The following is a 16,612-nucleotide window of genomic DNA, read 5'->3' as shown; positions in this document are numbered from 1 at the left end:
TTCTTTTTCAGTGCGATTAAGAGGTCGCCCTTTCCATTGCTATTTTTGTCATTTTCCTTGGAAAAAGGTACAATATTTGCTTCTGTCTCGAGGAGAGACGTGACGTCAAATATGTACCAAGTCATGTTTTCAGCAATACAAGGAGATGAACAGAGGAGCGAGAAATGTTTGCATAATTAGACGATGAGAATGCTCGATGACATCATTTCATGGAGACAACTAAAGATGACGTCACATCTTTGACGCGCTACAAATCAACCATCTCGGTGGCTAAATTATTACTATCACCACGTAGCACTTGTGATTCGTTTCCGAATGAACAATGACCCAAAGCGCATACTGCCAAACTGGTTACAAAGCGGTTTCGAGGTGGCCATCGCAAAGCTCTGGTCTCAATCCATTTGCAATTCTATGGGCACACCTGAAAAGGCATGTTTGTTACATATCTATACATGTTCTTTATTCAGGATTTTTTTTTATTTCACTGTTTTGAGCACTGAACCAATCGCCGCCGCCGCCATGGTGTGGTGTCACATCCGGTTTGGTAAGCCCGGAAGTGAAGTCCAACATCAAAATAAATAGTCCTTAAACGATAACTATGTAAAATAATACGAAATGAACACTTTAAATCTGTAACACAGTCTTGAGTTTCTTTGCTGTGTTGTCGTTCCTCAACACTTTAATTTGACAGTAAGCATTAACGGCCATTTCTTGTCGGCATGATATTGAAAGGTAGCAGCGGAAGTAGTTCGAACAAGTAGACACGGTAAATTTATTCTTTTCAAAAGCGTGTTATCAGTTTGAACAAATAGACACGTTGGATTCGCTCTTTTAAAACAACGTAAAATATGACTTTGTAGGTCCCGCTCCCCAAAAGACACCTGGGTGAGTTTTCAGCATCAAACACTTTCACTTTGTTGCGCATTACATGTCGCCGGTTGGCCGCAAAGCTAGCGATTTAGCGAGTTGGTAGAACATCACAAAGTTGTATTTATTTGTGTGTTTGTTTCGTATTTTGTGTATCGTTGTTTAATTGCGTTTCAAGTGACCTGTTTTAAGTTTGAAACCTCGTCTAAAGAACTCCCATTACATACCCCCCCCCCCCCCCCCAAATAAACGTGGGAGTGCAGTACTGGTTTCTTGGTTTCTCTGTTATGAGGTCAATCCAAGTTGACAACCACTCCAGCTGATTATGTTGGAACAATCATTTTCAAGTGTGTTTCATGTGCCCTGATCACCCCACAGCTTGCTCGTCTTGCAAGACCTGTTTTTACTCCTTTCTTTCTATTAAGTCATCGTTCAGGTATTCTACAGTTGTCATCCTAAAGGTGAGAAAACTAGACCAGAATGTGTGTGTGAGTCATGAAGCCTCAAAGGCGAGATAAAACGTGTCAAACAAAATATTTTCCTAATGTGTTATAGCTAACTCCTGGTATGAAAGATTCCTCGTCCCTGTTATAGAACTTGAACACACAGTTAGGATATTTTTTTTAATAGCAACTCCACAAAAAATAAAAATAAAAAATTTGCCCTCCATGTTCCGCCAACATTGGAAGCGAATTTTATCGTTTGCCACCTTTCAAGCATAACCTCTTCTGCTTCAGGGTCATTTTTGCAAATTCACAAAAATGCACAAAAGGAATTTGGCCAAAATGGCTTCCTCAAACCAAAACGGCCAACTTTTTGTTCAATTTCAGGCATGGCTCCTCGAGGGTTTGCGGCTGAGTGAGTTTTGGGCTCTTGGGTTTGGAACCCTTAAAGTAAATAGATCGCCTACTCGCACAGTTGCCCATGTCATATTTGTACATTTGTCGGAAAACGTGCCAAAAAAAATTCAACAAACAAAACAAGACGACTCCACTTTCCTCGATTCAACCTTTGCACATTACCATGAGATGGATAACTAAGAATCTACGCAAACAATTTTCAGTAAGAACATTGCTATGTTTTATTGATACGATGACAGTGACTTAAAAATGACAAGCAATTAAGCTATTGGTATACGTTCAGGGTACATGCATACGCTTGCAAACATCGGTGTGTTAAGGACCCTCAAAAGGCAATTTAAGTCACATTTAAAAAGTAAAGCGATTCCAAGAGGGGAATCAAAAACATTTGACTGACAAATTCTCATTTAATCATAATCATGAACATTGTTTGACCATGGCATCATATTTTTCTTTATATTTTTTACTCTGGTTCCTGAAGGAATAAGTGGACTCAAATGTCCCACAGCGGGTATTAAAACTGAACACACCATATTAAAATAGCAATAACAAAAAAAATGTAAAAAAATTCAACACATTATTTCCTCAAAATTTTTAAAATCAATCTGTTCAATTCACTTGGGGGGGGGATAACAAATCTGTTAATGGGTGAAATATATTTTTTTAATCCTGTTTTTCAGTTTGGCCACTGGAGAACTTTATGACCTCAAATGTCCCATGTATGGAAAGTAAACACACCATGATGAAATAGCAACAAAGAAAATAAAAGATGAGAAATAACACATCAAAATAAAAAGATTTATAACCTGTACAATTGACTTGGGGGGGGGGGGGGGGGGAGAGACGGTAAGGGGTGAAATCAAAAACAAAATGTAAATTGCAGCCAAAAAAAAGCAAAAAAGGATAAATTAACAAATTCTGTCTGAAATATGTAACTTTTATAACCTGTACCATTCACTTTTATAAAAGAATATCTTATCTTTTTTTCAAAATAATAAAGGTGACCAAACGTAGATAATTTTAACAAATTATTTCTCAAAAATTATTAAGATAATTAACTTGACAAATTGACAAATCTGTTATGGGATGAATGAGGGGGGCGTGGCGGCACTCTTACTTACATACTTAAATTTGATCACGCTGCCAAGGCATCCTGTGCGCATGGCGCCCTTCAATTCACCCACATTGAATTTAGGTCTGGGCTTTGGCCGGCCCATCCCAAAATGTGAATCTGTGTCTTTTTGTTGGCCATCGTCACATCGACCCGCTTTGACTTCCAGAGAGATGTGGCTTATGCTGCTGCTCGGCGCCCTGCTGGCTCTCTTCTGCAGCCTGGACGTGTGGTACTTTGCGCGGGCCGCCGCGGCGGTGGTCCACGCCTGGCTGCAGCCTCCCGTGCGCGACGTGACGGCCGAGCAGGTCACCACCGGCCGGGTGGCCCCGCGCGACATCGACATGTGTCACATGAACAACGCTCGCTACCTGCGCGAGTGCGACTTCGCCCGCTTCTCGCTGTACGTGCGCAACGGCGTGTTCAAGGCGCTACGGGCCCTCAAAGCCTCCATGGTGGTGGGGGCGAGCACCATCCGCTACCGCAGGCCGCTTTGCGTCGGCGAGGCGTACGAGCTGCGGAGTCGGGTGGTGACGTGGGACGACAAAGCCTTCTTCCTGGAGCAGAGGTTCGTGTCGAGCAAGGACGGGCTGGTGTGCGCCGTCATGTACTGCAAGCAGACCGTCATACGCAGCAGCCCGGGCAGCATTGTGCAATATCTCTGCAAGCGGAAGGTAAGACGACGTCAGGATCGCGGATCCACCCAGAGGGCTTTAACTTGAGAATCCCATCCACGCAGGTGGAATGTCCCGAATTTCCAGAGGACCTTCAGCACTGGATCAACTTCATCTCAGCCAGCAGTCAGAGCCTCAGAGCAGAGAGCGGCCTTCAGGAGAAAGACAACTAAGCACGGACGTTATCATTTATTACAGTGAACCTCTACTATTCAGTGAAAATCTGTAAATAAATGACGCCCCCCCCCCCCATGAAAAGGGGTTTGTAAGTATGTATAGATGCCACAAGATGGTGGAAAACTACTTAAAATGGAAAGGGTCATAAAGCATCAACAATATGCGTCCAGCATGGAAACAGTCATTATCTCACGTTACATTAAGACCGTGTTCAGTAGTTAAATTATTCAACACCAACCAACCAACATCACATGAGTATTAGTAATAGTAATAGTATTATACTAGCTTAAATAACATGCTTGCACGAACTGAAGCGACAAACAAATGTGCCTGCTAGAAAGTTACACAAACACTACCGAGTTGTTAAGTCACCTTTTGGCAAACGTTAGGGAATACATACTTTCACTTTTGACGGGGCACAAGTTGTAGTCAAGATCCGCCAACAAAAACAGGACATCGAATGCAGACAAAAAACACTAGCAATTAATTAAACCGAACACCACCACCTGATACTGTCAAAGTAATATTTCTATTGCTTTTGCCTGAGCACAAAAACAGCAAAGAGACAAGAGTTTCAGCAAATGACAGAAAAGGTTCCAAAATAATATGAATTTCGGAATGCCGAACTGTGAATATGCGGGGGTTCACTGATCATTATTTTTTTTTAGGGAAGCAACTTATGAACCAGTGAATTAAAGTTGTGCCTTTTTTTTTCTGGCATCTTAGTGAAATGTTTATACAGTACTACCTCATGCCAAAGTCAATTAATTGCAGGATGGTGGTCAACCTCCATTTTGTTTGGATTCCCAAACTGTTTTTCCCATTAGGAATTAATGGAAATGGTCTGTCAGGGTCAAACTGTCACCATCAGCAGGATTTCAGAACAGAAAGCGAAAAACTGCAAAAGTTGCTGGAATTTTAGTGGTGACTTGACTTGATTTTAAATTGGGACTTACTTAAAACTTTAAATTTAAGACTTCAGACTTACTTATGATTCCCACCTCTGCTATCAGCTAATATTTTGGTCACAATAGTTTTGTTTTTTTAATCTTCTTTTCACATAGTTTCTCTTTTGAAGTAAATAATTATTTGTGTTAAAATGTACAATTTATGACAGAATGTGACAAAATCACTTTAAAACATTAAGTAATAAAAAAGTCAACCAGAAGAGAATGTATTCTTGAAAGTGAACCGATGACATCACTGTTTGCCCTTATAAAGGCACGTAAACATGGTTTTGGATCCGACCATGCTGTGTTATCACAAACGGGGAGGTGGCAAATAGGCCAGCAATTCAAAGTCGTGCTTTTGTCTTTGAGGAGCGTTAGTACACCAGCATAACATCAAAGTTGTCACAGTAACGCGTCCTCTTGCAGAGTAGCGATTATTGGCTTCCCCCCCCAAAGTCGCTAGTTCAATGACATCGCCGAATTTGAAGAATTGTTCACTTGTCATGGGCACTTTCGGAGAGGTGCAGGACGTCGTGGAACAGGCTGAAAAGTGAGTTAACTGTGTTTCTCCTCGAGGGCCGGAAAAGAGAGCATAAGGGGCTTTGTTGGAGTTGTCGACCGTGATGTTTAAAATTATAGCTCCACAATAATCGTTTCACGGACAGTGACATTTTGATAGAGGCTATGTTTAAACGGAACGTTAACAAGTAAAGTGAGCTGTTTGCTTTTCTAAATTTCGGGGTCCGTGAAAGCGACATGACGTGAGACTGATGTGTGATTGGTGGAGAATGAGGAAGAGAGTGGGGTTACGCAGGTGTGGAACAAGTGAAGTTACAGGGCAGAGCTAACCAACGCCTGTTGACTGCGTTTACTTTACGACTGAAAATGACCCGTTGACCGGTTGAAATTAATTTAAATAAACGCCAGAAAGGCAGCGGTGCCTTCAGAAGCCTGCAATTCGTGTCAGAAGTAAAATTGCTTTCGCATTAAAGGCTCGCGTAGGGTACCTTCACTGACCCCCGGAAACGAGCACATAAAACTACATGAATAAATCACGCCAATAGTAATAGTTTTCTCTTCAGTTATCATTTAAATGACGTCACATACCCGGAAGTCGTTGGCTGCACCACCGGCTTCTGGTCTCCCCGCACCGCTTCGCAGCCGATGTTAGCGCTTCATTTGCCACACACGGTGGGTCTTGTGACGCCGTTAAACGCGACCAAGCTAAACATTTGAACGTAAATGGCGAAGTGGTGAACATTTCGGTGGCGTTTGCTTGTCCTAATTACGGAGTAGGAGGAGGGTCGGAGCCGGCTGCGAAGCTAGCCGGCTAGCTAGCCGTAGCCAGCGCATTGGGTTGCTGGAGCGCCGTGGCCGGCGTCGTCTCAAGGTTGAAGTCAAAGCGTTTCAATGTTGTCCCAACGTGCAGTGAGCGAACGGCGACACGTTTGTGAACGTTAATAATACTCTACAGCGCTTTTGGTGGTTTGGATATGACATAATGCATTCATGACATCCAGAAGTTGTCAGCGGGAGTACAGTGTCTTTGACTATGCGTTTCTTGTCACTTCAATTTTGTGTGTGTGAATTTGTTCTTTTTATAATGTGATACTTTTTTGTGGGATTTTCAACTGTGTGTGTGTATATATATATATTTATACACACACACATTAGGCTAATTGTCTAATATTTTAGTGGGGGTCCACATATTTTAATCTAAATTTGTATTTTTCCTCATGAACTCCACCCCCCCCCCCCCTCAGTTTTTTTGTTAATCTGTGTACTTCAATTTTATTTTCTATTTTTGCATCTATTGTGGCAAATTTACTTTGTTGTTTTCTAATGGTTTTGTATTTTTTCATCTTAAATTTTTTTTGCCCAATATCTTGGTTACAGTATATATTTTTTCTTCTGAATATTTGGTCTTTTTTTCATTAATTAGGTTTTTATTTGTTTTTGTATTTTCCTCAATATTTGAGCATTTTCTATAACCTAATGTTTTAGAAGGGTTTTTGTATTTTTTCCCACAATGTTTTTGCATTTTTTGCCTCATAGTTTGGTCACAATGTTTTGATATTCCCCCCCCCCAAGCATTTGCTCTTTCTTCCTTGTAGTATTTCCAATGATTTTTGTGTTTTTCCCATTTTTGTGTAACATTTTCTTCTACTTTGGTCACAGATGTTAGTATTTTTTCCTAATGTTTTATCTCTTTTCCCCTTTATTATTGTTTTGGCATTGCAGAGACATGCTGCTGTTGATGCTGGGAGGCCTCCTGGTGCTCTTCTGCACCGTGGACGTGTGGTACTTCCTGCGGGGGGCGCAAGTGTTTATCCAAACCCTGCTCCAGCCTAAGATACGGGACGTGCTGGCCGAGCAACGGGTGGACGGCGTGGTTCTCCCCCACGACGTGGACTACAAGGGTCACATGAACAACTCCCGCTACCTGCGAGAGTGTGACTTTGCCCGCTTCCACCACTACATGCGCAACGGGCTCTTCATGGCCTTGTGCAGGATGGGGGCCAAGATGGTGGTGGGGGCCTCCACCATCCGCTACCGCCGCTCCTTGGCATTCGGAGAGGCGTTCGAGATTCGCACCAGGGTGCTGGGTTGGGACGACAAGGCCTTCTACTTGGAGCAGCGCTTCTTGTCCAAGAAGGACGGCTTCGTGTCGGCCGTATTGCTCTGCAGGCAGAACGTGGTGCACAGCAGCCCTGAAAAGATTGTCGAGTTTGTCTGCAAAAAGAAGGTGAGTGAATCACACGTAACACACACAAACAGTTGAACAGGATCGTTATAGCCTTACATACTTGAACACTGTTGAACATAGTCCTAATTTGGCGCAAATTTTGTGTTTGTAACCGTATTTAAGAAAAACGATCACACTAAATATGTAATTTACAGGTTTAAGCATACACAAATATTAGACAAAATACAATAACGTAGACCAGTTCAGGGTGTACCCCGGCTCTTGCCCGAAGATGGCTGGGACAGGCGCCAGCACGCCCGCGACCCTTGTGAGGATAAAGCGGGATGGAAAATGGATGGACAATAACATAGTAAAATAAAATGGACAAACAAATATTAGATTAAAAAAAAAAAAAATTAAGGCAAAAAGGACAAAAATACTATTAAGGAGTAAAAAACATGGACAAATAAATAGAACAAGAAAAATACTAAAAATCTAATTTGGAAAAATACCAGACAAAATATTAGAAAATAGTACAAAAACTCCAGATGAAAAATACACAAATTAGGAAGAAAAATCTGACAAAAGTACTAATAAAAATACAAAATAACCACTGAAAATACAAAGGTATTAGTCAAAAAATGCAAAAGTATTAAAAGAAATAATACCCCTGACATAGAAAGTACTACGAACACATATTTGGAAAAATATATATACATATTAGACCGCCGTATTAGAAAATAGTAAAAGGATGGATGAACTAATGTTTTGTGTTGTAATGTTGAGTTATTAAAATGTCAGCTTTCCAGATGCCATGTCTGCTCTGCCTTTGTGGTTAAAGAAAATGTCAACGTGACACATTGCGTTATCAGTCAGCCACAGTAATGGTAAAAAGAGCAACACTTTTATTTAAGGTGTGTCGTGCCTGTTCATTTATGTAAGTGGACAACCTACTGTGTAACCCAAGTAGAGAGAGGACTACTATTTGAGTGCTGTGGTGTGTTTATTTATTTTTGCCTGTTTTTGTTTTTTTTGCATGTCACCAGATCGAATGTCCTCAGCTGGGCGAGGACGTGAAGCACTGGATCAATTTCATTTCAGCCAACAGCCAAGCCCTGAGGGCCGAGAGCGGACTGGAGCAGAAGAAGGACGAATGAAGGCGCGCACGCATGTGGTTGGCAGTACAATCACAAAGACCAAGACCGTAGTCGAGGGCAGTCACCGGGGCCCGATGATATTCCGCTGGCTTTGTTTCTGCCTTGTATTAATTTATTTTTATGTATATGATGTTACGAAGGGGATATGATAAGTTCCCACAGCAACTTGATCTCCCACAGAGATCCGTGCATGGTTGAAACAGGAGAATGTTTGTGTGACTCCGATTAGTTAGTTGTACAATACTTGATACAAAAGAAGAAGAGAGGAAATAAACCACACAAAAAGCAACTTTCATGTGTTACCATAAAGGGATCATCTGCTTTATTTGAAGGCTGACTTGAACGTACAACGGGAGTTGTAGTTAAAGCCGTTAATGTAATGTTGCAGGCAACTTTGGAAGACAATACATAAAGAATATGAATGATTTTTAAACCTTGCACTTCATCTTCTGACCAAAATAATGTTTGTATTTTAATTATCAATGTTGAGATGTATGTACGAATGTTATTTGTTATTAATGCACTGATTGAGTCGTGGTGGGGAGAGTTGCATTGCTGTTAGGTTCCTCTTAAGTTATTTATGGAATAGTTGTATTTAAAATGGCATTCAAATAAAAATGCACTCCAGTCCTTGAGTGGCTCTTCACTGGACGTTTTATTTTTGGGATCCCTGTACAACCTGATGATTTACAATATTAGTAGAGTCATCAAATTAAATGTGTCATTCCAAAGGTAAGGCTCAGTTTTGATTGACACTATCATAAAGTATTGATTATTTTAACACGTTTCTATTTTATTATTGTGGTTTAGACCTCGACACAAACTATAACTACACAGTAAATGTTTTTGTAACATACAATTATCTTTAATTAGCAGTATTTTACTTAACCAGTTAGAATATTCCGTCGAAATCCGAAATGCAAACATTGTATTTTCACGTATTAATACCTAATATACTTTTGCTATTTGGCGCATCCCATGACGCAACCACCGTTCCTAATGTTTACGCTGCAGTTCCCCCCCGCCCCCCCCTTTTTTTTGTCTCCATTATCAGTATTTCATAATTGTGTTACACTTACTCGGGATGAGGCAAAATGTGCACGTTTTCATAAATTCACACAAATTGTCAAAATTCAAAGGCTCGTCTACTTCCGCTAGTTGGTCACGCCCCTGACGCAACTTCCTCTAATCGAATCGTCCAGTTTTTCTCTCGCTATTTCACACGAAGTATTTATTTCATTATAATTTGTTTAGAAACACATTAAACGTCTATGAGAGGGTAAATGTGCACGTTTTCATTAAGTTCACGTGCGTGAATATTGTCTCGTCTACTTCCGCCACTTGGCCCCGCCCCTTGAAGTAACTTCCTGTAAACAAACCATCTCGACCGTCGCAAGAGCTTTGTGTAATTTGTCTTCGTTCCAACCACGTCGCTTGCAGCTTTTTCACTTCCGGGACGATGGCGCAGGCCGGGGTGGTCCTGGACAAGGACCAGTTCACCTGCTCGGTGTGTCTGGACGTCCTGCGGGAGCCTGTGACCATCCCGTGCGGCCACAGCTACTGCTCCGACTGCATCCGCAACTACTGGGACCAGGACGACTACCTCGGGGTGTTCATGTGCCCCCAGTGCCGAAAGAACTTCAACCCGAGGCCGGCCCTCGCCCGCAGCACCTTGCTAGCCGACGTGGTGGATCGATTCAAGCGCAGCGGACTCCTGGAGGTCCCGGGGGACGGAGAGGGGCAACAACAACATCAACAACAACAAAGCCTGGCGCAGGCCGACGACGTGGAGTGTGACGTGTGCCCCGGGAGGAAGAACAAGGCGGTCAGCTCGTGCCTGGTGTGCCTGGCGTCGTACTGCGAACTGCACGTCCGGCCGCACCACGACTCGGCCGTGTTCAAGAAGCACAAGCTGGTGTCGGCCTCCAAGAGGCTCCAGGAGAGCGTGTGCCCGCGTCACGACAAGCTGCTGGAGGTCTACTGCCGCACGGACAAGCGGTGCATCTGCTCCATGTGTCTGACCGATGAACACAAGGGACACGACACAGTCATGGCGGAGGTGGAAACACAACTGCAGCAGGTATCTAACTACTACTTCTTTTTTTTTTTTTTTACAAGAGGACAATCGTGGAAAATAGACTTTGCAATGGCGTAGGCAAACAGCGGGGGTTCTTGAGTGTCTTCCCACCCATCAAGCGTGAAATTAAACAAGCAAGAGGTGGCAAAAGTGCTCACTCTACTTAAGTAGAAGTACTGAGGTAAAAAAACTGATTAAATTTCAAAGGTTTTGTGAGAACCTCGCAAGTGGTCCAAGACAGACACAGCCGCCGGTGATCTTTCCATCGTTTCATTGAACAAGCGATGAAAAAACGCGTAACTAGCACATTCGTACTCGATCTGCCGATGAACACATCCTTGACGTGAGTCAAGGATAACAAATTAGGCGGTTAACAGTCAGCCAACTATATGCTCTCATTCGCTGACGCCCACGTCACTCGCCAGACCAAGCTCCGCCTTTTAAACGCCATACACACTCAAAGTCACAGATACTAATTGAGGGGATAATCAATGCAATACTGGATTAAAAAACATTGGATAGCTGCAGCTTTGTGATGCTCCATTGGAATAAAATCATGTCTTCCTTATACATCATAAAGTACAACTGGATGCAAAATGTGCCATTTTTTGGGAATAATTTTCCTGGTCCACAGAGACAGCTCGCTGAGATGAAGCGGAGCTCTCAACAAAGCATCAAGCAGCGAGAGAAGGAAACTCAGCAGCTGAGACAAGCCATCTTCTCGATCAATGTAAGTCACACATGCTCTGGCCTTTTCTTGGCAAATGTCACAAATCCCACCTCACCTCCTCCTCCACCCCGTAGCGGTCAGCTCGGCTGGCGGCGGAGACGAGCGACAGCGTCTTCGCCGACCTTCTCCGCTGCGTGGAGCTGAAGCGTTTCGAGGTGCGCGAGCTGATCAAGGCCCAGCAGAAGTTGGTGGAGAGTCAGGGCGAGCAGCTGCTGGAGAGGATCCACAAGGAGATCGCCGAGCAGAAGAAGCGGGAGGCCGAGCTGGACCGGCTGGCCCTCGCCGACGACCACCTGCACTTCCTCCAGGTGAGAGCGCCGAGCCGCTGAGGATTTTCCAGGGTTTTTCCTGGCTCGAATTGAGGCAGAGGCGCTACCGTATGAATCACAGTTGCAAAGAAAATCCATAATTTGTGGTTCTACTTCGATTTCTTCCAACTGTTTGCCTTAATACCGCAATTTTCGTTAAAAATGACACCCAACCTTGTCAACACTGGTCAAATAATATTTTTCATGATGGCAGAGGTTCTACAATTGGAGGCGGCCACCTCCAAATTTGATATTTAGCGAAAGAAAAACCGATTTTTCTTGTTCTTTGTGCTGTATTGCAACTTGATTCTTCTGTCGTGACAGAGTTGCCAGGCGCTGGACGCCCTTCCGCCCGTGTCGTCGAGTCTGCCCGCTGTCACCGTGGAGCCCGGCTTGACATTTGACTCTGCGACGAAAGCCGTGTGCGATTTTAAAGCGCTGCTGCAAGAGGTCTGCCAGGGAGGATTCGTCAGCATCTATGAGCAAGGTGCACCTTTTTTTTTTTTTTTTACATTTTCAGTAAACGATAGAATGGTTAAATGGTTTACACATTATAAAGTGTATGGATGGACAGATTGATTGATGGATGGGGGACTACATGGGTTGTTGGATAAATAAATAGAACGGATAATGGGCAGATAGGTAGATACACACACCTGTTCAAATGGCAGATTTGTGGGGGGGGTGTAAAAAAATTGTTTTTGATTTTTTTTGGGGGGGGGGGGTGTAGAAAAAGGGGAGACCAAGACAAATCATTTAAAAAAAAATTCCACCATTAATATGTGACATATAACCTGTTCAACTACAACCCCAATTCCAATGAAGTTGGGACGTCGCGTTAAACATCAATAAAAACAGAATACAATGATTTGCAAATCATGTTCCACCTATATTTAATTGAATAAACTACAAAGACAAGATATTTAATGTTCAAACTGATAAACGTGTATAAAATGCGCATACTAGACTGGCCTGCCTGCAGTCCAGACCTGTCTCCCATTGAAAATGTGTGGCGCATTATGAAGCGTAAAATACGACAACGGAGACCCTGGACTGTTGAACAGCTGAAGCTGTAAATCAAGCAAGAATGGGAAATAATTCCACCTACAAAGCTTCAACAATTAGTGTCCTCAGTTCCCAAACGTTTATTGAATGTTAAAAGAAAAGGTGATATAACACCGTGGTAAACATGACCCTGTCCCAGCTTTTTTGGAACGTGTTGCAGACATAAAATTCCAAGTTAATGATTATTTGCTAAAAACAATAAAGTTTATCAGTTTGAACATTAAATATCTTGTCTTTGTAGTGTATTCCATTGAATATAGGTTGAACCTGATTTGCAAATCATTGTATTCGGTTGTATAGCGGTTGGTGATACATTTGTATTTTTTAAATTTTTTTTAAATTTATTAATTTTTTTATCTGCACCGTTGACAACTTCCAGGAATGCAAACGTGTACCATACTGACATGTAATATATTCAGGGCTATGATGGACTTGTGTTGCTGTGTGTTCCATCAGTGAGAGAAGTGGTGATCGTTGCTCCCCCCGACTCGCCCGTCCACACCGACGTGACCGCACCCGTGGCCGACCTCCAGCCTGCTGTACAAATGGAGGAGACGGGTGAGTCGACAAGACCACAAAGTGTTTCCCAACCTTCATTGAGCCAAGGCACTTTACATTTGAAAAACGTCACGGCCCACCCCGCCGAACGAAAATGTCGAGTGATGATGATCTCGTCCCAGTTGACTCACAAATTGAAGTTGTGTGACATTTTGGCCTGTTAAGTTGAACACAAAAATATGATTATTGTCTGAATGGCAGCAGGTGGATACCCAGGTTAAGTGTACCGATGCCATCTAGTGGAAGAGCATTTTAATTGTTGTCTTGCTCCAGCTCACAGGCAACTCGAACGAGGATTATCGGGATGGAAAATGGTTGGATGGGCAGTTCCTCTGTGGTTACATTTGTTTTTAGTGGGTAAATTCTATGTAACACTACAATTGGGTTTTGGCATTGAAAAGAAAATTTGGCATAGTAGAAAAATCTAAAGTATATCCAGCCATACATTTTCCCCACCTCTTCTCCTCACTAGGGTCGCGGGCATGCCGGAGCCCATCCCAGCTGATTGTGGGCGAGAGGCGGGGAACACCCTGAACTGGTCACCAGCCAATCGCAGGGCACATATAAACAAACTACCAATCGCACTCACATTCACACATTATTTTATGTGTTACTGTTTTACAATTTCAACTTCCTGGTTTTCACATTCAAGTTTCTTTTTTTCCACATTTAATGGTAAACACAGTCATTAACATATTATGGCAATTAAAATAGATGTTAAAGCCATATAAACGTCCCCTTTTTGATCATCTCACATGAATAAACATCGCATTAGTGTGCTTGTCGCTTTGAGCGCAAACGGAAAACACCTTACTCAGCTTGCTTGTTGACTGCCACAGTTTGCTGAGTCAGCATTAATCATCTGACCATCTAACGCATGTGCTGTCCCCCTCCCCTCTATCTGTGTGTGTGTGTGTGTGTGTGTGTGTGTGAGAAGGGATCCCGTCAGTTGGCCTGGACCAAAGCCCCGTGAGCCCCCTCAACCCTTTCTTGAGCCCAGGACCTTTTGTGCCCACGTTTGCCTTCTCGCCTTTTGGTTGGTAATTGCTGCACTGTCGAGATTTGACCTTAAGTTAAATAAATGTCTATTTTTAAAAAAAATAAGGATGTAATTTCAAAATTTTCTAAAAAAAGAGGGGGAAAAAATTCTATATTTTTATCTATATGTACACTAGACGCGTATTTTAACAAATGGATATAGAAGTGTACCACTTATTTTAGGTGAAAAGAAATGTTTTTTTTCTTTTCTTTTTATAATTCTTTCCCAGCACACTGCCACATTGGGAAAATACTTATTTATAGAAATGTATTCAAATGTGTTATTTTCACTTATTCATATTAAGAGGTGGTATTAAATGCCATTATAATTGTTTATTATAGATATATGTATTATACTATTTTTATAATTACAAATTTACCAGCTTTTCAGAGATTTTTTGGGTGCAAAATAGGATATTTTGTCTATATTTTATGTATTACCTATTTGTAATATCAGCACTTTATCCAAAAGTATTTAGCACAACCCTGTGTAGATTGTATACTTGTGGCCAGTGAAATGATTTCATTTCATCAATGTTTTCTGTTTTTACTACTGCGAGAACAATTAGCTAAATGAAGCATATTAAGAGGGATGACTAAAGCTGAAGAATTTCAGAGTTAAGTACGCATTTTGTGTATGAGTATGTCATCTCTAACAAAAGTGTTTTATTATTATTATTATTGTTATTTTTGTTTTGCAGGCGCCAGAGTGTCATCAGGCTCCAGACAGAGACACCTTCAACGCCGCAGTCACCCCAGAAAGAAATAGGACTGGAACGTGGACAATAATTCCCGCATTATTCATTTCACATGCAAAACCTTGAACCGTGAACATCCAGCTGCAGTATTCTTCCCTTTTAACACACCTCTCAACGATACTTTTATTTTTTTCTGGGTTACAAACCTGGGAACTATTGACTTTTTTGCCGCGAGCTTCTCTCACACGTGCACACAACCGCGTACAAACCCTGTTACAGTTTGAATAACGATACTTTTATTTGACTTCTTCAGTATTCATTACTGGACTGAAATGAGTATAATAGTGAAAGGAGAACTGACTTGGAACTCAGTTCGGTTGTACTTTTTACAAAAATATGATTTTTATGTTTCCTTTTTAATTAAGCTTATTCATACACATGTAATATATTATTTTGGTTTGTGTCATACCGCCATTAAAAAAAAGATTTGTGAAGATTGTTTGCTGTGTCAACAAACACGTAAAGATATAATGTGCAAATATTTACCATCATTATCGTTTTCTATCTCGATCGTGTCAATACACTGATATCAAATATGAATACTGTCTCATGCTGAGGTAAATGTAGATAGAGGTCTGTGATGGCAAAACAATTATGTAGCTCCATAGTAACATATTGGTTATTACATAATCACTGTATTGAGTGCAAAATATTGCAGTATCTCATTAAATTGTGCCTGTTGACCTAATAAAGAGGGCCTCGGGTTTACAATATACCGATTTCAAAGAAGAAATGAAATGATTAATTTTGCAATACATTGGTAACACAACACGGGGAAAAAATATCATGATAGCCGTGCATTTGATTACCACCACAAACATAATTCTGCATTTACAATATACGTCGGATCGACTGTGTCAGTATCAATATTTGATATCAACGTAACAATACAGTATTCTGAGATAATGCACGCAAAGAAGGGAAGACGGGGAATGAAGTCTGCAAAAATATGCTTTTGTCTCATTATATTCTATAGTAACTGGTGAAATGCTGATTTCATGTTTCACAATATTAATACAATACAGTTGAAAGTAGGGGTGTTAAGGTTCACAAAAATCACAGTTCGGTACGTAACTCGGTTTTGGGGGGTCATGATTCGGTTCACATTAGGTTGAGCATAAGAACACAATGCAAAACCAAAACTGCTTACCTTTTGTGTCAATCGGGACAGATTTATCCCTCCGTTTTCTCTTGTCCTCATTAGGTTTGCAGCTACCACTTTCTCTCGGCTCGGTTGAATTGCGAAACAAACTGGGACAGCGCACCCGTAGGAACTGGAAAAGTCCACGTTGCCTTTTGTTTACCGCAAGATATCACCAAAGATGACACATCATCAACCCATTGTTTTGCTAGTTTTGCTAGTTATTGTGGCACACACAGCAATCCCGCTCGCCTGTTTGACACGTATTATTATGACCTGTTGGTCAAGTGACGTTCTGCATATTGCGGGTTAGGGAAATTTTCAAAGGCTGACGTGTAAGTACATAATTAAATATACAGGTCATAATAATACGTGTCATTACAGTGTTTACGGCTCCCTAGTAGCCACCAGCCATTAAAAGCTACCAAGGGGCCCAAAAAGGGGTATTTTCGACA

General features: G+C 41.8%; 3 protein-coding genes across 5 annotated transcripts; all 3 read left to right on the top strand.

Moving 5' to 3' along the window:
• The first annotated feature begins 558 nt into the window (after positions 1 to 558).
• LOC133411629 (protein THEM6-like) lies at positions 559 to 3,697 on the top strand. Its single transcript, XM_061694206.1, has 3 exons — positions 559 to 885; positions 3,008 to 3,512; positions 3,578 to 3,697. The coding sequence occupies exons 2-3, from the start codon at positions 3,012 to 3,014 to the stop codon at positions 3,683 to 3,685; spliced, it is 609 nt and encodes a 202-aa protein (XP_061550190.1). The 5' UTR covers positions 559 to 885; positions 3,008 to 3,011; the 3' UTR covers positions 3,686 to 3,697.
• Positions 3,698 to 5,103: 1,406 nt separating this feature from the next.
• si:ch73-52e5.2 (protein THEM6) lies at positions 5,104 to 9,128 on the top strand. 2 transcript variants are annotated; one of them, XM_061694204.1, is made up of 3 exons: positions 5,104 to 5,189; positions 6,881 to 7,385; positions 8,372 to 9,128. In XM_061694204.1, exons 1-3 carry the CDS (start codon positions 5,107 to 5,109, stop codon positions 8,480 to 8,482), a joined length of 699 nt encoding a protein of 232 aa, XP_061550188.1. In that variant the 5' UTR covers positions 5,104 to 5,106; the 3' UTR covers positions 8,483 to 9,128. The 2 variants fall into 2 exon arrangements, with proteins under 2 accessions (XP_061550188.1, XP_061550189.1); XM_061694205.1 differs by lacking the exon at positions 5,104 to 5,189 and adding an exon at positions 5,212 to 5,830.
• A 708-nt stretch (positions 9,129 to 9,836) lies between these two features.
• Positions 9,837 to 15,450, top strand: ftr67 (finTRIM family, member 67). Of its 2 annotated transcripts, none has more exons than XM_061694200.1 (7): positions 9,837 to 10,562; positions 11,194 to 11,289; positions 11,364 to 11,597; positions 11,922 to 12,084; positions 13,119 to 13,220; positions 14,158 to 14,256; positions 14,960 to 15,450. In XM_061694200.1, the coding sequence occupies exons 1-7, from the start codon at positions 9,942 to 9,944 to the stop codon at positions 15,025 to 15,027; spliced, it is 1,383 nt and encodes a 460-aa protein (XP_061550184.1). In that variant the 5' UTR covers positions 9,837 to 9,941; the 3' UTR covers positions 15,028 to 15,450. The 2 variants fall into 2 exon arrangements, with proteins under 2 accessions (XP_061550184.1, XP_061550183.1); XM_061694199.1 differs by having other exon boundaries at positions 14,158 to 14,260.
• Positions 15,451 to 16,612: the final 1,162 nt, after the last annotated feature.

This window comes from Phycodurus eques, chromosome 13 (genome assembly GCF_024500275.1).
Source record: "Phycodurus eques isolate BA_2022a chromosome 13, UOR_Pequ_1.1, whole genome shotgun sequence".
Taxonomy (NCBI): domain Eukaryota; kingdom Metazoa; phylum Chordata; class Actinopteri; order Syngnathiformes; family Syngnathidae; genus Phycodurus; species Phycodurus eques.
The sequence above is the reverse complement of the archived record's forward strand: the minus strand, read 5'-3'. Positions and strand labels throughout refer to the sequence as shown.

Bases quoted from the DNA above. Each gene is read 5' to 3' on its own strand.
- LOC133411629 (XM_061694206.1), top strand. From the start codon at position 3,012: ATGTGGCTTATGCTGCTGCTCGGCGCCCTGCTGGCTCTCTTCTGCAGC. The intron at 3,513-3,577 runs GTAAGACGACGT...CCATCCACGCAG, and splicing joins AATATCTCTGCAAGCGGAAG to GTGGAATGTCCCGAATTTCC.
- si:ch73-52e5.2 (XM_061694204.1), top strand. From the start codon at position 5,107: ATGACATCGCCGAATTTGAAGAATTGTTCACTTGTCATGGGCACTTTC. The intron at 5,190-6,880 runs GTGAGTTAACTG...TTGGCATTGCAG, and splicing joins GTCGTGGAACAGGCTGAAAA to AGACATGCTGCTGTTGATGC. The intron at 7,386-8,371 runs GTGAGTGAATCA...GCATGTCACCAG, and splicing joins AGTTTGTCTGCAAAAAGAAG to ATCGAATGTCCTCAGCTGGG.
- ftr67 (XM_061694199.1), top strand. From the start codon at position 9,942: ATGGCGCAGGCCGGGGTGGTCCTGGACAAGGACCAGTTCACCTGCTCG. The intron at 11,290-11,363 runs GTAAGTCACACA...TCCACCCCGTAG, and splicing joins AAGCCATCTTCTCGATCAAT to CGGTCAGCTCGGCTGGCGGC. The intron at 13,221-14,157 runs GTGAGTCGACAA...GTGTGTGAGAAG, and splicing joins TGTACAAATGGAGGAGACGG to GGATCCCGTCAGTTGGCCTG.